At 41.8% G+C, this 26645-nt stretch overlaps 1 protein-coding gene across 1 annotated transcript in view; it reads right to left on the reverse strand.

Annotated features, from left to right (window-relative positions):
• The window catches only part of LOC144753716 (acidic mammalian chitinase-like), a 211988-nt gene that overhangs the window by 60932 nt on the left and 124411 nt on the right, over nucleotides 1-26645 (reverse strand). The window contains exons 5-8 of the mRNA XM_078641306.1: nucleotides 23480-23645; nucleotides 22608-22732; nucleotides 21267-21390; nucleotides 20978-21163 (exon numbers count right to left, since the gene is read on the reverse strand). Coding sequence (XP_078497432.1) covers nucleotides 20978-21163; nucleotides 21267-21390; nucleotides 22608-22732; nucleotides 23480-23645 — 601 coding nt within the window. The remainder of the gene's footprint in view (nucleotides 1-20977; nucleotides 21164-21266; nucleotides 21391-22607; nucleotides 22733-23479; nucleotides 23646-26645) is intronic.

Raw genomic sequence — 26645 nt, forward strand, 5'->3', positions numbered from 1 at the left:
GGGCCACTGGAGGCAACTGAACACACCAGACAGAGCCCCAATCGGCCTTCAAGCTGCCCAAAAAAGCAGCCCACAGCTGGAACTCGGATACCGGCCCCTCGGCCATTGCCCGAGTGCCAGCCTTCCCAAACCGACCCTGCTAAAGAGCAGTGAGTAGTTTGGGGTCCCGATGAACTCTCCTGAAAGATAGTTAACTGGATGGCAGGATCATGGCAGGGAGCTCAATCAGTCTGTGTCCCCAGCTTGACCTCCTCAGCCATGCCTTTATTGGGCACACATTCATTCCCTTGAAATGACCACAAACACATTGTTCTGATTTTCTCACAAAACCCTGTGGAAGAAATCAAGCTTTATTCCAGAAAGTGGACATAAGTTTGAACACAGTCAACATATAAAATAAAGGTAAATGACCAGTCAAAGCTATTACTTTCAAAATGACTTGGAATCATTTATAGTAGGCTGTGGTAGGGCAGTCAAAATCGGCTTGCCAACCGGCATGTTCTAAATCATTGGGGGTTTTGTCTTTGTAACCTTTGGTTGTATTAAAATTTTCATTGTTGGAGGTTACCCACTGGGAAGAGGGAGCACCATAGACTGGGATAGGAGGCCCCAATTTTTTTTAACTGCTATAAATGTGGAACCACACGTTGGAGTTGCAGTTCCAGAGCCACCAGTCTCAGGCAACAAAAACACCTCAGTGTTCCAAGGTGGATAAGGGAATGTCTAGTGTACTTCTTTGGCGTGACATTTGAGGCACAGATACCCCACTACCTCAATATAGTGCCGGTGTCCTATTCCGCTTGTGGTCTAGGCGTTGTGGCCCGTTATAAGTGGCCTTGCTGTCTCTGGTGACTGATCATAGGTGAGTGTTCCATGTGTCATGGTTGGAGTGTTGTGAGTTTGTAGGTGCTTGGAGTCATTTTTGGAGGGCCGAGTATCCTGCACTTATTTCTCCTTGTGGGGTTATCTATATCAAGGTTTATCAATACTCCATGACACTAGAGTACTCTACATTTCTGTTTTTCATGTATATAGTTCCAAAGAGCAAGTCCATGTATTTTTCGTTTTTTCTTTATTTTCACTGCTTTAACTGTTGTAGACAATGTTGACAATTGTTGTAGAACAATCTTGATCGTTTACACATCATGCAGCCACCATGTGTTTTGTCTCAAACAAGATTTCTTAAAAAATATATAGTATTGGTGGTGGAGCAATCAAAAAAATAAATATCAAAAGGTCCTTTTAAAACTCCTCTTCTTAGCATCTATAGCAAATGCAAAGTTCAGGTGTTTGGAAGAAAAATATAGTATTCAGCCTGATTATTGTAAACAGAATAAAGAAAGTCTTCAGGTTTGGCATCTGCACAACTAAAGCCATGATAAACTTAAGAATGAAACCTTCCGAAAGCTAATGTTTACATATATCTGGAAATTGATATACTGAACCCTTACTGTTTAGTAGATGTTTGATTTATTTCTATACCACAGCTACCATCAAAATATCTTTATACCCAAACTGGACCGTGGACCAGTAAAACCAGAAACAGCACCAACCCCTAAACATATACAGACCAATCAATGTTTTAAATCAAAAATTAGATTTTGTGTGCCAGCTCCAAAAATGCCCCCTGTCCAAGGGGACCACCCTATCAACAGGGTAAATTATAAATGTCCCAAAATTTGGTCCAGCAGCACTTGCAAAATGAATTCAATCACATCATAACACTTAGAGTCCTTAAGGAAGCGCTGATTCTTGATTCTTGTTCAAGTGCTTTTATTTTCATAAAGTTTTTATACCACAGCCAGCCGACGCGTTTCGTTCTGTACAACAAAACATCTTCAGGGCATTCTTATTTCATCCAAAAAATGTCGGTATCTCGTTGTTATAAAACTAAATATTCCTTCCAAATATCAGACGGTTCGTATATATATTCTGAATCTGAACAACTAGGTGTGAATTTCACCCATTCCATTCGGACGAACTCGAAATATTTATAACTTCCTCACAGTAGTCATTCCGTATAATCCAAAATGTGTTGAAATGAAAACATGATAATCTGAATCCAAGTATTATACACAAAACTAGTTTTGGCGGGTGTCCTGACTGCGATGAACATCGGCGTCTGGGCGTATATGGCCCACGTTTACGGTTGATGATTTTTTGTGTATAATACTTGGATTTGGATTATCATAGCAGGCTAGACTTGAGTGAACTTTTACAGGCCTCCTTAGGCCCTCGAAAGTTAGTGTTGTTCGTCCTTTTCCAATGCCTTTTCTTTTTCCTGCAACTGCTCTAAAGCACAGCAAAATACTGTAAAAGAATAAAAACCCTCTTAAAGCCTTCCCCGGAAAGACCACAATCTTACATCTCCAATGATGCCTGAGGCTCCTGCCATTGACGAGGCCCAATTTGGGGTGCATAATTGGGATGTGGCCATGATTGAAGGTGATGAGGATAAATATTCAATTTTTGCATCGCTTTCCAGGGGTAATTTTGATGTAAATTCTGGGGCTCTTACCCAAAACGCCCTGGAGATTCTAGTCCTTTCTCCAACTTACCACGCCCCTCCCCCTCCAAACTTTTCACTGGTAACCTGTTAATGGGAACTCATGTTTGACCCTTCAGAAAATAGGCATCCAAGTTTGCAGGACTGGAACCATCTCCTCACCTGGAGACTTTGTCCACTGCTGGGTCTCCTTCCCTTTTGAAAAACCATCTAGGGGTGCCCTTTGTCACCGATAGAGGAGTGTTGTACATTCTGGCCATTACCAAGATGCGCTCTTTTCCATCATTTACACTTCTTTTCCCTCCTTCCATGTTCTCAGTGTTGTACATTCCTCCAACTTCTTCCTTTTTCCCATCTGATCAACTCCTTTCCTGTATAGATCCTCATAATCCGGTCTCTTGTACTACTCTAGCCTGTATTACGTTCTAGTTCCAGCTTGTTATGCTGGAAGGCTGGGAAGCAGTTGAGGAAGCACGGCTGGTTGGAAGGATGTGTCCTCTGTGCTCTGTGCCTTGGCACATAAAGTACATTTGGAACTACTGAAGTACTTACCACTACAATTTGGCAACAAGCGCCTAGGTACAGGAACAAACCCACCAGTGAGACAAGGATTGTACGGAGATTGGTAGTGGCATTTTGGGGTTTTTGTACCCATGAAGAATCTTTCATTTCATGCTGGGACTGGAGACATTTTGTGGCAGCTGGCAAGTCGGTTCGCAGCGCTGGCAATATTTCCTGCTTTTTTATTGTTATTATTTAAAGCGCAGCCAGACCAAAGTACAACCATGGGGGACAAATTGTTTAAAAATGTCATGCTGTATTTAAACAAGGTTTAGGTAATCTTGTGGGATTTGAGCACAAGATTGGCTTAAATAAAGGATGTGTTCCTAAAAGTCCATGAGGTTAGAAATGTACCTATCAGAGAGGAGGTATCAAAGGAGTTGGAGGAATTGGTGTCATCTGGTGTAATTGAACCTGTTGAGGCTTCATAGCCAGAACTAACTATAAGAAAGAAATATCTACAGCAAAAGCAAAATATTATGCAGACGCTATCCTAAAAGTATCTAACAGTACAAAAAATAGGATTAACGCCACACAGGATCTCTGTGACAGTCCAGTGATCTTCTTTGAGAAAAAAAATCAATAAAATTATTGAGGGCCTAAAAGTGGCCGATTTAGACAAAGGGGAGGACTTTAATAGTTCAAGCCAAAAGCCCCTACCACAAACTCGGAAAGAGGAACAAACAGGTAGGGGTAAATTGGTAACTCTTGATCACTTTGTGATACCTTCAGAGGAGGAGTTTAATAGATTAGCTCTAAGTGTTTCCTCAGGCTCCCCAATGGATCCTCTACCACACAGGATATGGAAAGAATTAGGTACAAAGCTCTTTCCGCTACTCCGACAGATATGTGAACAATCACTGAGCAACGGGGCAGTACCAACCTGTTGGAAACAAGCAATAGTAACACCTCTTTTGAAAAAAGCTCCTCTGGACCCCCTGTGTCCAAACAATTATAGACCTATCTCCCTTTTACCATATCCTGTTAAGATCTTAGAACGCTTGGTCAGCAAAAACAGTGTTGCTGTTCTTGGAAAATAATAACAAGTTAGAGGATGTACAGTTCGGCTTCCGGCCGGGACATTGTACAGAGACCGCACTGGTGACAGTGTTGGACAAACTTCAATCGTGAGTGGACAAGGGACAGTCAGTCATACTGATCCTCTTAGACCTGTCCGCCGCATTCAATAAGGTGAACCATAAAATTCTTCTGGCAAGGTTTAACGAAGTTGGGGTAACTGATATGGCCTGAAAATGGTTCCAATCGTATCTGTCAAATAGACAACTGGCAGTAGCACTACCCCCATATCAATCAGACTCCACTAACATTCAGCATGGTGTACCTCAGGGCTGGCAATTAGTCCAATACTATTAATTATCTACATGAGCCCCCTGATCTCTGTCATCAAGTCCCAAAATATCAGCCTGATGAATTACGAAGATAACACTCACCTTATCCTATCTCTGGAAGGGAACCAATCACTATCACTGGAAAACTTTCACACATGTATGCAGGACGTTGCACGCTGGCTAAAAAATAACTCTCTACAATTTAACAGTGATAAGACAGAGATCTTATGTTGTGCAATCCGGGAAATTCGACACTAGCTCCTGCAAATTTCTGGCCAGTTCCAGTGGATAAGCCACTGACACCATCTGAGGCAGTACGCAACCTGGGAGCAACAATTGATGAGATGTTGAGTTTAAAGACTTACATGAATAAAACAGTGGGGACCAGTTTCTCCCTCATAAGAGTACTAAGGAAGATCCTCCCAATGCTGCCAATTCCAACTAGGGCACAGATAGTAAGAAGTGGATTACTGCATTGCCCTTCTTCTGGAGGCCCCAAAATACCTGATCGAGAGACTTCAGAGAAGTCAGACAATTGCAGCCAAATTAGCACTTATGAAACCTCGGCAATCATCAGCTTCCCTGGCCCTTAAGGAACGCCACTGGCTCCCAGTATTACAGAGGATTCAGTTTAAATCTTTCTGTATTGTTTTTAAAGCCTTACACTGCCTAGGGCCCAAACCATTGCAGAGCAAATTTCGATGTTATGCCCCCATGGCGAGCAAAAAAACTATGGATTTAGACCCAGATCTCTGTACTGGGGTGAATGTATGACATTGTTCTGCATTCTGTCCATCAAATGTTCTTTTTGCAATTGTCACCCCGAGTGGGACAGATATGCCCAGACATGGGTCCCATGCTATCCATGCCACTGGAGTCAAGCTATCCTGGCTGATGAGGGCTGAAAGCCCAAAACCGGTCCTAGGATGCTTGTTTCCAGTCCAGTGAGGACCTGGCCTCGCAGTTAGGGCTGTACTGTTCCCATTGGGCGCAGGGTCAAGACTGATTTGCATATGGCTGGGTCCAAACTGGAATGCCATGGTGAGCAAAAATCGATGGGTTTAGGCCCAGATCTCTGTACTGGGGTGAATGTATGGCATTGTTCTGCATTCTGTCCATCAAATGTTCTTCTTGCAAATGCCCCCATCAGAAGCCTGCGATCATCCTCAGCCAGAATAAAGGCGCCCAGGTTTAAGAGGGTAAAATGGGGGGGGAGAGCATTTAGCTCTGCAGCACTGTGGAATGCACTTCCGACCAGTATCAAACAGGTGGAAAATCTTCTGCAGTTTAGAAAGAAATTAAAGACCTGGCTGTACCCTAATGGTGCTGCCTAGGCCCCTCTTTGGGCAGGACCCCAACTGCAATATGGGTGTATGGTTTGAGTTAATGTACACTAGTGCCAGGATGCCCATGGGGTGATAGTGCGCTCTCTAAGTATGCTTAACATTTAACATTTAGTGGATTTCTTTGGTGGTGGTGGCTTGAGTCAGTAATGGTAAAATTAGATCATGCATTGACCTCCTCCATCTGAACAATGATATTATCATTGGCAGGTTTCCATTTCCTAAAATCAATGAGATGGTGACTTTGATAAAAAAAATGTGCATTGGTTTTCTATAATTGATTTATTGTCTGCGTATCACCAGATTTCGTTGACACCAGAGTCCCAGAAGTATACAGTGTTCATCACCCTAGATGGTTGTTTCCACTTCCGACACATGCTATCCGGCCTAGCATCAGCAGATGTTGTCTTTCAGACAATAATGTTCAGTTTGTTTGGCAAAGAGCAGAATATTATGTTTTTCCAAGATGATTTTCTGTTCTTCGGCAGGAATAGACATGAACATGATTCAAAACTGGACAGGGTACTTTCCATTCTTAAATCGAAGGGACTGTTCAGACCATTAACAATTCATCCACACTGAAAAGTAAGGACGATGTTTGGCCATTTTTAGGCCTGGCCGAAAATTGTGCTAAATGTATTCACAAGTTCACTGAGAAGTATTTCTACATAAGGCAACTTCTAAAAACAGGGACAAAATGTGTGTGGTCACAACAACACGAAAGCAACTTGGAAATTATAAAAGAAGGTACAACTGAGGCTACCAAACTTTTGAGTTTTGACTCTAATGATGATTGTATAGTCACAACTGATGTAAGCAACAAAGGTCTGTGGGCCATTTTGAGTCAGGTGTAAGAAAAAAGTGTGGAGGGTATGATAGCATTTGCATCTAGGTCATTAACGCCTACAGAACAGAAATACCCAACCATTGAGAAGGAGGCATTAGCCTGTGCATGGGCATTGGATCATTTCAGAATGCTTGTATGGGGGAGGCCTATTACCATTCGTGGAGACCTTAACCTCTTGGTGAAATTATTGCAATGGAGGAGACCACCAAAGCTTCTGCTAGAATTGCCTGAATTTTCATTTACAAATTTGTGAACATGCCAGGGAGAGAGCGTGGTGGCAGATTTTCTTTCCAGGATGCCAATGCAGCTAGAGGTATATGAAGATGAAAAGTGGAACGGATTTTATGTGGCAGTTGTACATGATAACAGTTTATGTGAAGTGACAAAAGAGGCTAGGAACAGGAGTATAGGAGTGATGCAATACTCCAAGAAGTGGTTATATTTATTGTGGGAGCTTGGCCTAATAAAAGAATTTTCGCAGATGCTGTCAGACCACTCTGGGAAATACGTTCTGAATTATCCTTTGACAGAGTGGGAAGTTTTGAGGGGAGAAAGAAGAGTTCCTCCTCATAGCCTTCCTAATAACATTTTGATGATGTGTTACAAAAGCCATTTTGGCATAAATCATACCAAATCCGTGGTCAAGAAATTGTTCTGGTGGGCAGACTTTGATTCAGATATAGAGCGTATGGTCATTGAATGCATGGAATGCTCTTGAGCAGACATGTCTCTTTAGACTCTCAGGCCCGCTATGAGCGATAACCTTGGCCCAAAGAATCCTTGTCTTGGGAGTCTATCTCTATTTATATAATGGGGCCAGTAGGGCCACTACAAAAGTACATTATCGTGATTATGGCTTTGTTCTTTAGGTGGCCAGTGGTCAAAGTTGTACAGAATGTTGATTCCAATTCAGTTTTAATTTTCATGGATCACGTTTTCAGTTCAGAAGGGATTCCTTCTACTGTGTTAAGTGATAAGTGAGCGCAGTTTAAATCTCATGCTTTTACACAGTATTGTGAGAAAGTGTGAATAAAAATACATTGCTATATATTCCTAGTGGCAACGGAATTGTTGAGAGGTTCAACCGTGTGTTTAAGGGTGTGATCCAGACAGGTTTTTTTTTTTACGGAGTTTTATATAGCGCAAACTTGACCCGAATTGGGTATCAGAGCACTTTACATAGCACCAGTTGCATTAAATGAGGACACATGAGCTTGTGTAAAAAATAAAGACTGGGGATGTACAACTGATGAGACATCATGCCCAAAGGGCATTTGAAGAGCAAAATGTATTGTGATGCTAAAAATAGTACCAAACCTGTATCTGTCCACGTTGGTGATCGGCCCACATTAAAAAATGTGGATTCACAACAAAGGACATCAGATTCTATGAACCTGAGGAAGGTGTAGATTTGTTGCAAAATGTCGTCCTGTTAAGTAATGGCAAAGTATGGAATCTTAAACAGGAATCATTGAGCAACATTAAAGGGTGGAACGATCATAAAGAGAGTAAGGGAATTAAAACTTTTGAGTAGTTGTAGGATGAAAATTAGTTATGTGAAATGGACATAAATGAAGTTTCTGTGCGCTCTGATGGTGAATAATTCTGAAGATCGAATGCCACATTGTAGAGGTGTTGCCAAACAGTTACACTTTGGCCGGAGATAGATGTGTTATCTGATGTGGGTGTGAATGAATGTGGTAGAACAAGGAACCCACCCAAGTGGTTAGAGGACTATATTCTTGATGGTTGTAAGTAAAAAAAAAGAGGAAATATGTTGTTGTTTTATTACTGTACTGTATTATTGCTGTTTTATTATTATTCTATTCTGTTACATTCAAAGTTACTTACATCTTTTTTAACGGAGGGGAAAGTGTGAGTGATTAAATTATGTGTGTTAAACCAACTATTATTCTTTTGTCATTTTAAAGGAGGGGGATGTGTTTTGGGCTCATGTCTTGTGTGGGCTTGCTTGTATTCATTTGTATGACATTTTAGTTCTAGCATGTTATGCTGGAAGGCTGGGAAGCAGCTAAGGGAGGACAGCTTGTTTGAAGGACATGTCCCCTATGCTCTGTACCTTGGCACATAAAGTACATTTGGAACTACTGAATGGTTGTGTACTCACCACTACACATCCTGTAGGACATCTACCATTAGCTGCTTCAGCATATGCATTACCAGGCCCTCACTAGGCCATGAACTTGCACAGTGTACTGCTTAATTGTCTTGTGATAAAATGGGGGTTTTCCTAGCTTCAGTGAAGAGAAAATCTGCGATTTTATGAAAGACAATCAGGCAAGCATAATATATCCCTTCCATCTTTCCTTTGTTTCTCACTTACGGGTATCAACCCTATATCTTTTCTTGTTTTATCTCTCCAGATTTCTTTTATTGTGTTGTAGTATTTCTATTTCTCCTTGATGTTTCTGTTTTATGTATTCCTCATTAATTGTTTTTTTTCCAAGTTTCTCCTTTTTTTTTTCTTTTTTAGCCTACTGGTTCTTCTCTGCCCTGTTTTCAGGTTACGCATAGCCTCATTATTTTCTGGCTGCATCTGGTGAGGAAAAGGTTATATAATATGAATAGTACAGACATATTTTTTTAATCCACCTGACTTTGTACAAGTTGTTTGAGGAATTTTCCATGCACGTTCTGACATTGTAAATTCTTTTATTTTTTTCTCTCCATGTCCTTGGAAAAATGCTGAGTGGTTGTTAGAAGAATTACACTTTGTTAATCATTTGTGCTTCTCTGAGATGGCAAGTCACACTGATCTTTTTCCATTCAATTTGCAATTAAGAGATGGCTTGTGATCACTTATCTTTAAAATGTAGAGTGGTTAGCGATTATTTTTTGTATGTATAACTGGAAGGAAATTTCCAATGTATTAGGGGGAGGGAAGTGAAGTCTGTAGGCAGACTTGTTTGAAGTATAGTATAAATATGAAAGGAGAATTCTTTGTAGTTGTTCATTACCTACAGGGAACAGCTTTTTCCTTGTTGGTCTTGCATCCCCTTAAACTTGAATAATCTCATCTGTATTAGCTCCAACTCCCTGTACTCCTTTAAATTTAAAGTGGACAAGAGGTGTGTTTTCTCACTTGGATCTCTCCTTCCTGCAAGCCTCAAGTTCTTCTTCCCTGATTCCTTTTTGGTATTGTCATAAGTCCATCCTTAAAGCTTCGAACCATCTTTCTCAGTTGGCAATAAGAGATGGCATTTGCTTCTAGAGAGGCTGCTTTATAGCACTCAATACATTATAGAAACCTTTGTGTAATCATATATTATTCCTGCTGCCAATAGTTAGAAATAAAGAAGCTTGCATTTTATTCTCATTTCTTTGTCTTTAGTATAAATCTCAGATTTCCATTTCATCGAAGCTAGGAAAATCCCCATTCTCAAATGGGACCAGTGTGTTTTGGAAAGCCAGAGCAGCTGCATATTGATCAGTTAGCATTAACTGTCATGTGACACGCAGTCAGGTGAGAGGGAAGTAGTTGCCCTCTCAACGGGGTGGAATTCCAAAAAGCACAGTTATCTCAACATTGGTAAATGGGCTATCTGGAGTATGATGTCATAATATGTAGCGAAACACAGGCTGACATTATCAAACCAAGGCATATTCTAGAATGTTTATTATAGATGATGAAAAACTAGGTAAATAGAACTGTTACGTTTTCTGTTGTGGATGGACCCTTTGACGCTTTTGAGGGAAAGCCAACAGGGGATGACCAAAAGTCACAAAATGGTAGAATGGCACAGCTGTGCACAACATGCACGGACTTGTATGTATATATATATGTGTGCTGAAGGGACTGTGAGGCTTGGGATTGAGGGAAGTGAACTCCGTTTTCCCTGCACATGTACAACAAAGCCACTCGGCTGCACGATGGGACTAAAAGCGCAAGCCGAGGAAACGGACCACCAAACCAGTAAGCTTGGAACAATGCATGCTGGATATTGTAGTTTGAAGAACGGGAAATTTGGTGACTCCGTGCCATGTTTTGCAGACAATCAACACTACTTTAGTGATTGAGGGAGACAGAAACTGGTTGTACCAGTGGAACCATTTTCAGCATTGGGCATCTGAGGAAGGAAGCAATCCGAAACGCGTCATGCCAGGTTGCAATAAATGGTTTTAACTTCCCCGTGTGCCGCCTCTCTACTTCGAGAGAAGGAGAATTTCCGCCGGAAAATATATATATATATATATATATATGTAATATATATATATATATATATATGAATACGACAACCTGTTTTTAATCTGGAAAGGTACAAAAGATACATTGAATTCCTTTTTAAAATCTCCTAACAACAACGCATTCCTGCTAAAATTCACTTACAATACCAGCACACCTGAAATAGACTACTTGGACATACACATTTATATCAAGGATTAAAAAATGTGTATGACTCTCTTACGCAAGCCAACAGCCTGCAATAACATCCTCTCAGCCAACAGTGCCCATCCCAAATGAATTAAATGGAGCTTCCCCTATGGGAAATTTCTACAGGCATGCAGAAATTGCTCAGAAGACAAAGAATACCTTTCACAAGTTGACACAATGTATGGGAGGTTCTTAAGAAGAGGATATCCAACTGTAGTCCTGGACAATATGAAGACAAAGGCAATGAAAAAGTAAAGGGAGGCCTTATTACAACCCAAGAGCCTCATGGGTAAACAAAAGGGAATCTTGAAGAAGATAAAATCTGATTCATCACACAGTATAACTCTTCGGGTAATATGGTAAGAGATGCACTACAGAATCATTGGAAGTTACTTAACAAGGATGGAGAGCTAAAAACTGTTGTTTCAGATCATCTCAACATAACCTACAGAAAGGTGTCCTCTCTGGGCAGTCTATTAATGCACAGGTATTTTCAGAGGCCTGAGAGAGGGTGAAGCAGCATTCATTGGTTGCCAGCAAATGGCTTCTTTAAATGCCCAAAATTGAAAGCTTGTAAACATGGTCAAAACCACCCAGAAGTAATTACTTTAACAGAAGAAAAAATCAAAGTCAATGAATGAATAACATTAGAGACTACACATGTGGTATATGCTCTAAGCTGTCACTGTGGCAAGCAATATATCAGAAGCACAGTGAATAAACTCAAACTACAAATTTTACAGCATTTTAGAGCAATCAACCACAAGGACTTTTCTTATGCCATCTCAAAGCATATATGGAAAGATCATGAACGCAATCATGAGAATCTGTCCTTCTATGGCATTGAAAATATTCCTTGGAACCTGAGAGGTGGGGACCGAGACCTCACATTACAAAATGCAGAGCCCACATAGATAATCATTATGGGAACAGAGATCCCATGGAGACTCAATATTGAAGCAGAGCTCCACACCTTTCTATAATTGGTGATGAGGAGATCATGTACTCATGAATGACTGTACTTTTAATGACATTGATGTGCGAGTTTTATGACATTTTCTTCTAACCTTTATGACAGATTCTTAGTATGTTCTCTTAAACTTTATATTTTCGACATGTTCCCTTTATGTGATGTGGAGGAGAAGGGACAATAAGTGCTGCTCTGTATGACTTAGATGACTTTTTAGGGAGAGGCAGTACTAATATAGTGATTATTGTACTTTACAATTACAATTTCCTTCCCCTTTTATACTATATTGAATATTTTCCATATTCATTGTAAGTGCATTTTATATTTGATCACAAATAGTGGGTCATGACCAATTGTATGCATATAATATCTAGGAGTTTTTACACCTTGGGAGTATAAGCCAGCTCTCTTTTTCTCCTGTCCATAATATTGATTGTATTTGCCCTTTATTCTGATTGTCAGATGTACTTTACTCTGACTGATAGATATATGGAAGCAGAAGCCTCACAGGGTGATGTCATTTGTATCTAATCAGTTATTTTATGGAGTTTAACAACAAAATATTGTAAATCCTAAAGAGAGCAAGCACACACACACTTTATATTTAGAATGTGAGTCATGGATTTATATGAATATATAAGATATTTTGTTTATCTCTAAATATTGTGTTATTTATTTGCATCTGCACTTTATTCATAGTGTTAGATAGATAGAAACCTTTAAGAGTGGTCTTGTTTGCACTTCAAAAAATCTTTATTTAAAAATCTTTGCTTTGCTTATAAATCTCTGTGTTCATCACTAACAAAAATTGGCAAAATTATGAAGAAGAGACATATATGTTTACAAATGAAAATATTATGTGCCCCACAATTAAGTCATGATGCAACACAGTAGAAATTAATGGATATGGTTTTACAATGGGTACTTCATCTTGTATAAATATGCTAAGTCAATACTCAGCAGCCTCATGTCCGATTTTAAAGCTTTCTCCTCACTCAGATATTTGTGCGTGAAAACTTTTGTCTGTAAAGCCGAAATTGTGTTGTATATAAAGAAGTCAGGTGACATTAGGTACTGTTCCTTTAACAACCAAACATATGTTTTTTTCTATGGTGGAGGGAGAGGAGGGGTCGTCCTACCCACACAAAAAAAGAAGCAGAGAACTCTGGGTAGTTCTCAAGTTTAGGTGGAAAGCCGCTCCAGTATAGAGATCTCTCTGCACTAGTGACACTCTAAGTTTGCTCACCTCAAATGTCTGCTTTTCTATCAAAGTCTTTAAGCGTAAGAGTAGGACAGTGTCATCCACTGTCCTAATGCTATGCTTAAAGACACTGACGAAGCTAGAGTAGCGAAACGCGTCTGTCAGGGGTGAAGGGGGGTTTGCAATAAATATTCTTTAATTGGATTCCAGTGTGCTCGCCATTCTTTCGACTTGGGTAAGTTGGAGTGTTTTGCAATATATATATATATATATATATATATATATATATATATATATATATATATATATATATATATATATATATATAAACGAAAATCTTCCCCAACAGCAGCAAGAAGTGGAAACCACACAGAGGATTCTTTGGAGGGGTTTTAATGCCACGAACACCAGCAATAGGGCGAATGCATTTCGGCATAGTTCAGCCTTCGTCAGCGCCATGAGGTGTTTGCATGGAGGAGGCAAACAATGTGGTTGAAATACCTTCTCCTTTCCAGTCAGGTGAGAGTTAGCTCCGCCCCTCAGTTTAGACAGCATGGAATATGATTCGCTGTCTGTGTTGTCTGTAGGACGCCCAGTGCGTCTGTACTACAGGTACCAGAATGCTGTGCGTTGGTCCAGCACAGCCACGGGGGTGATGACATAGCGCGGGCCACTTCAACCTAACTTCTGCGTGGCGACTCCCTCCTCAGTTCCCCATACTGCACCAACCCCCAAACACAGCAGTCCATTTAGCAGGGGTCGAACCGGGGCTCCGGTTCACCCAATGTGGGGCACAATGTCTCCAACACTGCCGGGTGTCTTGAAGTGTCCAAGGGTGGGATTCGGTCAACCCAGTACCCTGGGAAAAGTCACAAACTGCGAAGCAGAAGCCAGCTTTGACCGGGACCCTCGAGGGTGCAGGGGTTTCCAAAGCGCGTAGCTGGCAATCGCGCTAAAATATAAACGAAAATCTTCCCCAACAGCAGCAAGAAGTGGAAACCACACAGAGGATTCTTTGGAGGGGTTTTAATGCCACGAACACCAGCAATAGGGCGAATGCATTTCGGCATAGTTCAGCCTTCGTCAGCGCCATGAGGTGTTTGCAAGGAGGAGGCAAACAATGTGGTTGAAATACCTTCTCCTTTCCAGTCAGGTGAGAGTTAGCTCCGCCCCTCGGTTTAGACAGCATGGAATATGATTCGCTGTCTGTGTTGTCTGTAGGACGCCCAGTGCGTCTGTACTACAGGTACCAGAATGCTGTGCGTTGGTCCAGCACAGACACGGGGGTGATGACATAGCGCGGGCCACTTCAACCTAACTTCTGCGTGGCGACTCCCTCCTCAGTTCCCCATACTGCACCAACCCACAAACACAGCAGTCCATTTAGCAGGGGTCGAACCGGGGCTCCGGTTCACCCAATGTGGGGCACAATGTCTCCAACACTGCCGGGTGTCTTGAAGTGTCCAAGGGTGGGATTCGGTCAACCCAGTACCCTGGGAAAAGTCACAAACTGCGAAGCAGAAGCCAGCTTTGACCGGGACCCTCGAGGGTGCAGGGGTTTCCAAAGCGCGTAACTGGCAATCGCGCTGAAATATAAACAAAAATCTTCCACAACAGCAGCAAGAAGTGGAAACCACACAGAGGATTCTTTGGAGGGGTTTTAATGCCACGAACACCAGCAATAGGGCGAATGCATTTCGGCATAGTTCAGCCTTCGTCAGCGCCATGAGGTGTTTGCATGGAGGAGGCAAACAATGTGGTTGAAATACCTTCTCCTTTCCAGTCAGGTGAGAGTTAGCTCCGCCCCTCGGTTTAGACAGCATGGAATATGATTCGCTGTCTGTGTTGTCTGTAGGACGCCCAGTGCGTCTGTACTACAGGTACCAGAATGCTGTGCGTTGGTCCAGCACAGCCACGGGGGTGATGACATAGCGCGGGCCACTTCAACCTAACTTCTGCGTGGCGACTCCCTCCTCAGTTCCCCATACTGCACCAACCCCCAAACACAGCAGTCCATTTAGCAGGGGTCGAACCGGGGCTCCGGTTCACCCAATGTGGGGCACAATGTCTCCAACACTGCCGGGTGTCTTGAAGTGTCCAAGGGTGGGATTCGGTCAACCCAGTACCCTGGGAAAAGTCACAAACTGCGAAGCAGAAGCCAGCTTTGACCGGGACCCTCGAGGGTGCAGGGGTTTCCAAAGCGCGTAACTGGCAATCGCGCTGAAATATAAACGAAAATCTTCCCCAACAGCAGCAAGAAGTGGAAACCACAGAGAGGATTCTTTGGAGGGGTTTTAATGCCACGAACACCAGCAATAGGGCGAATGCATTTCGGCATAGTTCAGCCTTCGTCAGCGCCATGAGGTGTTTGCATGGAGGAGGCAAACAATGTGGTTGAAATACCTTCTCCTTTCCAGTCAGGTGAGAGTTAGCTCCGCCCCTCGGTTTAGACAGCATGGAATATGATTCGCTGTCTGTGTTGTCTGTAGGACGCCCAGTGCGTCTGTATTACAGGTACCAGAATGCTGTGCGTTGGTCCAGCACAGCCACGGGGGTGATGACATAGCACGGGCCACTTCAACCTAACTTCTGCGTGGCGACTCCCTCCTCAGTTCCCCATACTGCACCAACCCCCAAACACAGCAGTCCATTTAGCAGGGGTCGAACCGGGGCTCCGGTTCACCCAATGTGGGGCACAATGTCTCCAACACTGCCGGGTGTCTTGAAGTGTCCAAGGGTGGGATTCGGTCAACCCAGTACCCTGGGAAAAGTCACAAACTGCGAAGCAGAAGCCAGCTTTGACCGCGACCCTCGAGGGTGCAGGGGTTTCCAAAGCGCGTAACTGGCAATCGCGCTGAAATATAAACGAAAATCTTCCCCAACAGCAGCAAGAAGTGGAAACCACACAGAGGATTCTTTGGAGGGGTTTTAATGCCACGAACACCAGCAATAGGGCGAATGCATTTCGGCATAGTTCAGCCTTCGTCAGTGCCATGAGGTGTTTGCATGGAGGAGGCAAACAATGTGGTTGAAATACCTTCTCCTTTCCAGTCAGGTGAGAGTTAGCTCCGCCCCTCGGTTTAGACAGCATGGAATATGATTCGCTGTCTGTGTTGTCTGTAGGACGCCCAGTGCGTCTGTACTACAGGTACCAGAATGCTGTGCGTTGGTCCAGCACAGCCACGGGGGTGGATATATATATATATGTATATTTTCACTCCACAACAACTTCAATTTAATGAAGAAAGCAGGACACCCAAAAGCTCCAATTCAAGAATTTATTCTGCAAGTGAAAAAATCTCCACGACGCGTTTCGCCATTACGGCTTTGTCACGCTCATCGTACAGTGTGTACGGCCATTTTTAAATACCCAACACCATGAATATCGATAGTGCACGTGTCAAAACTTGGTAAAGTGGCAGACATCTTGGAATGTCCATTTGAACATAACATTTATTGGATACAATGTATTTTTCTCATCTCATCATACTGTACCGCAATAATAAATGCATCACAGATACCATTGTTCACGAGGGTTCAATATCACCCATAATAGACTTTGTGCACAATTCAACATATATTCCCAAATGCAGCAATCACAATATGCGCGTTAATGGCGGGATTAATAATAAAGTATTACATCCCATCCATAAGTTGTACAGCATATCAGAGATAAATCAAACCCTGACAGTCAATGAATTCATTTTCGTCGTAGAGAACCTCCTTGTAATTGGTTCCACTCTACCCGCATTCAATAATATAGCGCTGTATTGGTGGTGACGTAACCCGCGTGAGTTGTTGCTAGGAACCCCTTATTCTTTGGACCGTCATCACGTAAAGTCCTCGCCCCAGTTCGGCAGTTCCAAACACTTAGGATTGTGCCCCAGTGGGCTAGTAAATAGACTGGGCCATTATAACTGTATATCCACAAAGTCCCGCATCATAGTTCATATTCTTCCGCCACCAAGTTTATAGTGAAATCTAAAAACAATGAAAAAGCTAATATTTAAAATCAAGAAGACTGTTAACATTGTATACAATTATTGTTACTTTGGATTCATCAATCATATAGATGTATTGTCAGTTCCTCACTGATGTTGAATCCATTCGGGGTTAAACATTTGAAATCAACAATATACTTGGATTCCAATTTCCTAAGGGACAATTCACGATTGCCCCCTCTTACCCCCAGATCCACATTATCTATCACCACCAACCGAACAAGCGTCTTATCCTGCATATGTTTCTCAAAGAAATGCCTCGCAATAGGGTATTGTCTATTGTTGTTGCGTATAGCACGAAGATGTTCCAATACTCTTTTCTTGGCTTCATGCTTCGTGCTACCAACATACCATTTATTACAAGGGCACATCAATACAGAGACACTGTATTGTGTATGGCAAGTGAGTCTTTTGCGTATCATGAATTCCCTTCCTGTGTATTGTGCACATCCCAGGATACCTATTTTATACCTACTTCCCAAATTACATAACGACCTCACTGATCCCCCTGGGCGTCCTATAGTGTCATCTATTGGATCATTACTTGAACACACATCTAAGTATATAGATCATTATTTAAGATCCTATGTGATAGCTCTCCCCTCATACATCAAAGATACAACGCATTTCCTCACAGCAATTAATGGAATACACTGGGACGATCACTACATCTTGGTGACATTAGACGTAAGCAGTCTGTATACCAGCATTCAACACGAGCAAGGTTTAGAGGCAGTGAGACACTTTTTAAAGATGCGTTCTGTCTCCTTTTTGCAACATTCTGAAATGATCATATCCATGATCGACTTCTGTCTGAAAAACAACTTTTTTTCCTTTGACAACATCGTGTATCGCCAGTCACAGGGCACTGTCATGGGGACCTGCTTCGCCCCCAGCTACGCAAATTTATTCATGGGCTGGTGGGAGGAGCAGGTCGTCAGGGGAATGGCAGAATTTGACAACGTTGCCCTGTGGCTCAGATACATTGACGATATCTTTTTTCTTTGGTGTGGGGATGAGATATCTGTCAAATTATTCATTGACAAACTCAATCTTAATCATTTGAATTTAAAATTCACGGAACACATCAGCAGGCAATTGATTGAGTTTCTTGATGTAACAGTGGAGGTAAAAAATAGTCAGTTGAATACGAAACTTTTTCGGAAGAGAACTGCGGGAAACAGCATTTTAAATGCTAATAGCTGTCACCCACGAAACTTAGTGCACAGTATACCTTTTGGTGAGCTGCTACGCGCTAAACGCAATTGCAGCACACAGGAGGCATATAAAGAAGAAGAAAGAGTCATGTGTCAAAGATTTTTTAATAGGGGATATAGTAAGAATATCATCGACAAAGCTATAGAACGAGTTGCCCAAAAAAATACGGAAGAACTGCTAAACCTTAGAAAAGAGACTGAAGATTCTGAAAAAGTAAGATTCATTACCACCTTCTCTGGGCAATCACGGGAGGTGCGTAATAGTTTCAAAAAACATTGGCATGTCCTACAGACAGATAACCATCTAAAAAAATATCTGAGTGACAATCCCCAAATAACTTTTCGGAAAGGGAGAACACTCAGAGATGAGTTAAGTCACAATTATGTCACCTCATTAACAGCAAAGAACAATCTAGCAGCTGCAGGTTTTAAATGCTGCCGTAAGTGTAAAGCGTGTAAATATAGTCATGATTGTAAGAAAATAACTGTTCCCAACACAGGAAGGGAATTCATGATACGCAAAAGACTCACTTGCCATACACCATACAGTGTCTATGTATTGATGTGCCCTTGTAATAAATGGTATGTTGGTAGCACGAAGCATGAAGCCAAGAAAAGAGTATTGGAACATCTTCGTGCTATACGCAACAACAATAGACAATACCCTATTGCGAGGCATTTCTTTGAAAAACATATGCAGGATGAGACGCTTGTTCGGTTGGTGGTGATAGATAATGTAGATCTGGGGGTAAGAGGGGGCAATCGTGAATTGTCCCTTAGGAAATTGGAATCCAAGTATATTGTTGATTTCGAATGTTTAACCCCGAATGGATTCAACATCAGTGAGGAACTGACAATACATCTATATGATTGATGAATCCAAAGTAACAATAATTGTATACAATGTTAACAGTCTACTTGATTTTAAATATTAGCTTTTTCATTGTTTTTAGATTTCACTATAAACTTGGTGGCGGAAGAATATGAACTATGATGCGGGACTTTGTGGATATACAGTTATAATGGCCCAGTCTGTTTACTAGCCCACTGGGGCACAATCCTAAGTGTTTGGAAATGCCCACTGGGGCGAGGACTTTACGTGATGACGGCCCAAAGAATAAGGGTTTCCTAGCAACAACTGACGCGGGTTACGTCACCACCAATACAGCGCTATATTATTGAATGCAGGTAGAGTGGAACCAATTACAAGGAGGTTCTCTACGACGAAAATGAATTCATTGACTGTCAGGGTTTGATTTATCTCTGATATGCTGTACAACTTATGGATGGGATCTAATACTTTATTATTAATCCCGCCATTAACGCGCATATTGTGATTGCTGCATTTGGGAATATATGTTGAATTGTGCACAAAGTCTATTATGGGTGATATTGAACCCTCGTGAACAATGGTATCTGTGATGCATTTATTATTGCGGTACAGTATGATGTGATAAGAAAAATACATTGTATCCAATATATGTTATGTTCAAATGGACATTCCAAGATGTCTGCCACTTTACCAAGTTTTGACACGTGCACTATCGATATTCATGGTGTTGGGTATTTAAAAATGGCCGTACACACTGTACGATGAGTGTGACCAAGCCGTACTTGCGAAACGCGTCGTGGAGATTTTTGCACTTGCAGAATAAATTCTTGAATTAGAGCTTTTGGGTGTCCTGCTTTCTTCATTAAATTGAAGTTGTTGTGGAGCGAATTTAGAAGCAAACCGGTGACTGCAGCAGGACCGCCCGTGACAGCCGAACTCCTATACCGGCACTAGTGGAACGTGTATATATATATATATATATATATATATGTATATATATATATATATATATATATATATATATATATATATATATATATATATATATTCCGCTCCAACTCCTCTTGATTAGTCAAGAAGACAAAACAGCACTCGAAGAGGTATACTGCCAATCACGCTGAGTTTATTTCGCGAGAAGGGGCTCACACAGACGCGTTTCGGCGTGCTGCCTTCGTCAGTGTGTGTTACACCAGAGTGCATTTTCAACATGTTTATAGAGCTTTCAGGTGATCAGGGACATACACATAGACATTGACAAGGGACTTTCACCACTATGCTCAAAGAGTGCACCATCTTGGAATGACATCTGATGTATTAGTGTCACAATCAATCAGCAAATCAAATTTAATGCAATATAGCCCACAGATGGACTAATCACCCCTCGAGAACAGTGATGCCTTCATTATACACATTGTTCTTGAAATGAACAAAAAATCAAGCCGTGGATCGGCTAATGTCCCTTATCTTGAATGTTATCATTCCCATCATAATTTACAGATTACATTTTCATTCCAGATATGAAGAAATTACTTTTGGAGGGAAAGGAAAGGAAAGCTCAGCAAGTAGATGCGATGGGTTTTCTCAGCTGAAAGAATGGCATGACATTACATTACTACAGTCAACTCAATAGATCAATCCTATATATAATATAAATATATATATATGTGTGTGTATTTTTTTTATAGGGGCAAAGATATCCGAGAAGGCAACAGAACTTTATAAAACTGTGGGTCTGTGCTTAACAAGAACCTGATTACCTCATAATAGGCCAGAATCCCAGCTTCTTGTGTGTAAGATCCAGCAGATCCATCCCCACTGGCTGGAGAGCCGACCGTGCAGTTGGTGGTACTGCTAAGCGTGAAGGTTCGGCCAAATGTGGGGAATCCCATGAGAAGTTTCTTAGTAGGGATGGTTGCATTTTTCCAGTAATTCATAGCATACTCCTGTGGACCAAAAATTGGAAGACTGTAATTTGTGTTGGTAGTCAGAGACTCAGCACAAAACCACGAGAGGGCTTAAGAAACAGACTATGAAGCGGGGTCTTACACAGTTGAAGTAAACCGAGTCCCCCTGGTCAGTGGACCCTGGGTATAAGGGGCTGTGGTGTGCTGTCATGTTTTTCCAGCCTCCGTGGAAGTCGTACGTCATCACACTGATGAAATCTAGAGATCTTATAGGAAGAAGAAGACACAGAAAACCACAATGATCTCATAGTCTACTTTTTTAACAAACATCCAGGGCTAAATGAATGTGCAGTCTTATATAGCACATAACACTGTGATTAATCTGCCTCACTGTGGAGCCAGTATTCACAGAGACAAACAGTTCTGGCCAAAACCAAACTCTGTGCTACTTAAAAAGTTAAACAAAAATAAGAACTTGAATCTGCAAGTTAAATTATAAGTTTTACCACTAAGCCACATACCGTTATAGGACCACTGGAATTATGTGATTGTGCGGCCACAGCATTTTTCACATAACTGTAGTTTTGACACACATGCCACATAATCCATCATCTATTACATAATTTGCCAAAAGAAATTGATTCTAGCCCAAAAGGTTCAAAGGTTACTAAAAACACAGCTACACGGGTTGCATAGTAGAAAGCCCTCTGCAAAGGTCGACTGGTCACCTTTATGATGCTTATTACTATAGTTGGATGTTAATCTGGTACCAATGAGGTGTAACCAATTCCCAGACATTAATGAATATCACAAAATGTGCCTCATTATGCCCTTTTCTTGCCGCATAATTTACTCAGCCTTCCCTCATAATTTGGTATTTCCCTGTCCCATAATTCCAGTGGCCCTGGTTAGAGTACATCTCTGACTTACATTTGGATAATGCAAGCTACGCTGATTAGTGTCTTATTGCACACTTCAGTGATTACCCACCTATGATACTCCAGGCTCCTGACAAAAGATATTGTTTCTGGACCACACTCTGGACAGAGCTCCGGCATCATTGGTGGCTGTTTTATGTACTGAGGTAGGGATGTTTAAATGGGCACAATGAATAACTCACCAGAGGAAGATCACTTCAAGAACTTGTGAAAGGTCGGTAGTCCTGGGGCGAAATCAGTAGTAATCAGTATATCCAGGCCCGAGCCTTCGAAGTATAATCATGAGCTCAAGCTATAACAAGTTATCTAGTAGCTGCACAAGTTAATATTTAATTCTGAGAAATCGGTATATAACACATTTTGATCACAGAACCCTAAAATATCCTCCAGGAAGTTTATCTTGAAAGGTTGTCAGCTTAGTTTAATTATCAGAGCCTTCCTACGAGCACCAAATTGTACTGGTACAACAAGAAGAGCGTTCAAGGCTGCCCAAAATGGCTTCTAAGTCCAGAGCTGGTCATCCCACCCCATCCCATCCCACTCACTGTGACAGCTCGGCCATTTCATAGCCAGCCTCGATGGTGGCCTTCTGGGCAGAGACCGCTGCGGTGACCATCAGGAGACGAAGTCCACTCTTTGCAGCTTCAAACTGAAAGGCTGTCACCATTTCCTAGGGGAAAACATTACCATTTAAATATGGAACATAGGGGAATGTGTGTATATACGTAGGCACTGGGTTCACACTTCCCGCCCCTCTTAAGTTATGTGCAGAGGCAGAACACAACCTCCATATATCTGCATCTAGATGCCATATCTCAATGATTCTAGCCAAGGTGTAGAGGGCTCAGATGTGTGTCGTAGAGGCTGCCGGAGGCCTACACAGAAGCTGACCAGTTCAAGTATTTCCCAACAAGACAATAACAATATGATAGGACACATGTGCTAATTCATTTACTTTCAACTTTAATTTCGGTTTGATTTTGTTTTATATTGGTTATATTGAGTTGGTATTTTTATTTATATTGAACATGTGTAGGCATGTTTTGAACTTTTTTTTTACGTTGAAAATCTTGTTTTCTTTAAAGTCAAATACTGCTGTGGTGTACATTAAACGTTCGTTGTTGTGGGTATTAATTAGCCAGTTTTGTTAACACTTTGTTTACCTTGAAATATTTTCATATACAAAATGTTATTTACAAATGTGTAACTGTGAGTTTTGGTTATTTCGATCCCTTTGTACCGTTTATATCAGACTTTCAGTTCAGGTTATATTGAATATTTGGTTCCTGGCACTGATATGTCACTAAATGTATCACTTGCTTCCGCGATACAATTTGCCAGTGGCTAGTGGACCCATTGTATGGTTTGTGGCAACAAATAGACGCATAGACACTTACAATGCATGTCAGGTTCTTACTTGCACTAGGAGCGTGAACCTGTGTTTGTCTTCCGGGGGACTGACCCCTGACCCCGGGTACTGAAAGTGCAGGTCGATCCCATCAAATTTGAAGGAACGCAGTAAGTGGATAACAGAGTCAATGAAGATGGTCCTGTTCTCTGAACTGGACGCCATTTTGGTAAAACTGGAGAGGGATAAAACGTTGTTATTCCAAGACACTGCAGAGGATCTTTCTCTAATACCCTCGCATAATGGACTTTATGTGTTAAGGAAGTACCACTATCCTATCCATCCTAAGCACAGCCCTCTAACTAGTCCCCCACGCTTAAGCATAATCACTGAGAAGCCTTGCTATCCTTCTCTTAGAATACAATAATTCTCATTCTGAAGTCTCACATCTCATATTGAGCATGCAACAGTATTGACACAAACTCCGGGAATCTTCTGCTCCACGAATGATTGTCTTCAGTGTAGTAATTAAAAGATTTGTTTTTCTTCTCCCTCACATCTTTGTCACATTCATGTTCCCCAATAACCTTTATTTTCTATTACTTACCACTCTTCATGTGAGTTGCTTTCCAACCCTAAAGACACGGGTTAAGAACCCAGCTCTAGGTAGCACAAGTGTAGAGTTCTATAATATGTAGTTATTTACCTATCATCACCCAAGACAATAAGATTTCTGCCTTTAAACCTTGTACCTGGGACAACAGACACCTTCTTGTGGGTTGTAATATACTATTTATATTCACGTGTCACTTGAGTACACCTTGCAGTAATTGCTGACATATGTGGTAGGGTTCCTGTCTATATTTATTTCGTATTTTCATCTTCTGCATTATCAATCCTGCTCTATTATCTTCTTCCTCCCCCACCTCCTTCCTGATCAACCTCTTTCTCTCATTTCTCACTTGAGGAATATCCCACAATCCCTCATCTCTCTCTTCTATCCATGGTCATGCGTTGCCCTCCCTGCTACATGTCCCAACATCCTCTATCCTTTCATTTTCAGGATTAGCTTATTTTGTGTCCCTTGGCACTTCTGTGTCCTCCTACTCCCTTCCCTCTACCCTGCAGAACTATCAACTCTCCCTGTTTTCTGCTCTTGTGTTATGTTTAAAAGATTACTAAAGCGTACAGCTACCCCAGGAAGTGGCTTCCCAGTGATAATCACAGAGATGACAAAACCAGCAGAAAAGCACCAAAGTACCAATGAGAAGAACAAATACAGCGTGGCTTAAAACAGACAGGTCTTTGTTCTGTGCAAAAGATTTTACCTTCTGACTTAAGTCCTTTTAAGTCCCAAACAACCACCGGAGTTACTTATAAAGCCCCCATGACCTCAGGGGAAACACATAGAGACTCACAAGGTGTCAGACAGAGGCAACAGCAGGGTCAAATTCAGCTCCCGCTTCCACTGGTAAGCAGGACTTTTGTAGCTGACTGTATCCCTACAGTCTTAACTGGAGGTCAGTATTATGACCTTTGGAGACAGTTTTGGCCACACAAACATGCGCAAGTTCCGCAATCGAAGACTGGGACAAAACATGCAATGAGCATCCAGTTGGCGTGGCGCCCAAGAGAAAAGTGGCACAATCGACGAAGCGGCCCACTCTGGATCCCGCAACCAGTGAATCAGCTCACCAAAGATGCTTATGCAAGCCAAGGGGCCCTTCAGTACAGGAACCACTTTACCACAGATGCGGGCAACTTCTTCAGCTCCGCACTTGGCACTTTGGTGTTCCAGACACTATTCTCTAGTTCAGCTCACACAGTGCGGTCCAGCTTTCAGCAGGCAATGTGTGCACTTAGAGGGCAGCGCACTCTCCTGATGTCACCGGTAGATGGTGTTGGCCCCTCGTAGGAGATCTTTAATGTCCCTGAGAACAAACAATCATGCTCCTCCCACCAACTGCAAATATGCCCCTATGTTGATTGCACCATCCGCATGCAGTCATTTTATGAAGTACACGGTGACCTCAACAGGTACCCAGTGCTTTGATTCCTGGTTCGGGAACAAGATTTTACTAATGAAAAGGGAGAACAGACATGCCATGGGATGTTTCCTGAACATGTCTTGGTTGTCCGTGTCATGAAAAACTATAGATAGTTTCAGAGCTTAGCTTGCAGTAGGAAAATGATCTACCTATGTGTTGGGAACGACAAAAATAAGGAACCATCAGAAGAAGGATGTAGGAAGAGCAAATTACACAAATAGGGCTGGATTTCTTGAAGAACAATTGTATGAAGAGTGGACCAGAACAAGTAGTGACAGTCACATTAATTTACACGGTATTCATTTGATAGCCAGTGCAGACCCACATGGTGTGTACGAACTGAGGTTCTGCAAGGCGCGCTTGAAAGTAGCTGTGCTGTGCATTCTTAATAATGTGTAAACAGACCAGAGAGAGTAATAAGGAAGGCAGACGTAGATGAAACTGGCATAGTTAAGACGAGACGTGATTATGACTTGATGTACTGCGGGGTTAGTTGAAAAGTCATATCTTTGAGAAGTGAAGAGGAGGCCCTGGTGTGCTGTGGGAGGTTGTTCCAGATCTTTGCAGCGATGTGTGAAAATGAACAACCTCCATTTCTGCTTCTGTGAATCCGAAGGGTGTGTGGCGAGTTAGAGTGATGCTGAGCACAGCTGCCTTGTAGGATGGTAGAAGTGTAAGCAGTGGTTGAGGTAGGCCGGACCTATGTTACGTCATTACATCGGCTACGCAGTGATGCCCATTAAATAGGCCGCTCGGTCAAGGTGCATTTCAGGAATCTTGTGTTAGCCAAGTTAAAGCGGGACCAAATAAAACGAAAGGAACCAGACGTGGATAAAAAAACAACTGAACGCAGCACAGCTACTCCTACTACTATTCAGAATTAATTATGTTAGATAGGGCACTAGGGAGGCAGAAATGCAGCATAAAAAGGAAGGGGCCAAAAACAGTTCTGAAAATTAATAAAAATAAGTCAAATCACGCCAAGCGCCTAACTTAATATAATAAAATAAAATAAAATAGCGGGGGGGGGGGGATTGAGGGGAGCCAGATTCTTAACCGTACAAGGAAAAAACTAAGTTGCAGCCAACATACAACTAACATCTGAATGACTTGGGTTCTCTTTGTAAGTAAAACGTTTGCTCGTTTTTGTTTGTACAGACAGATGGTTCTGGGAGCCTGCTCAGAAT

Source organism: Lissotriton helveticus, chromosome 5_1 (assembly GCF_964261635.1).
Source record: "Lissotriton helveticus chromosome 5_1, aLisHel1.1, whole genome shotgun sequence".
Lineage (NCBI taxonomy): Eukaryota > Metazoa > Chordata > Amphibia > Caudata > Salamandridae > Lissotriton > Lissotriton helveticus.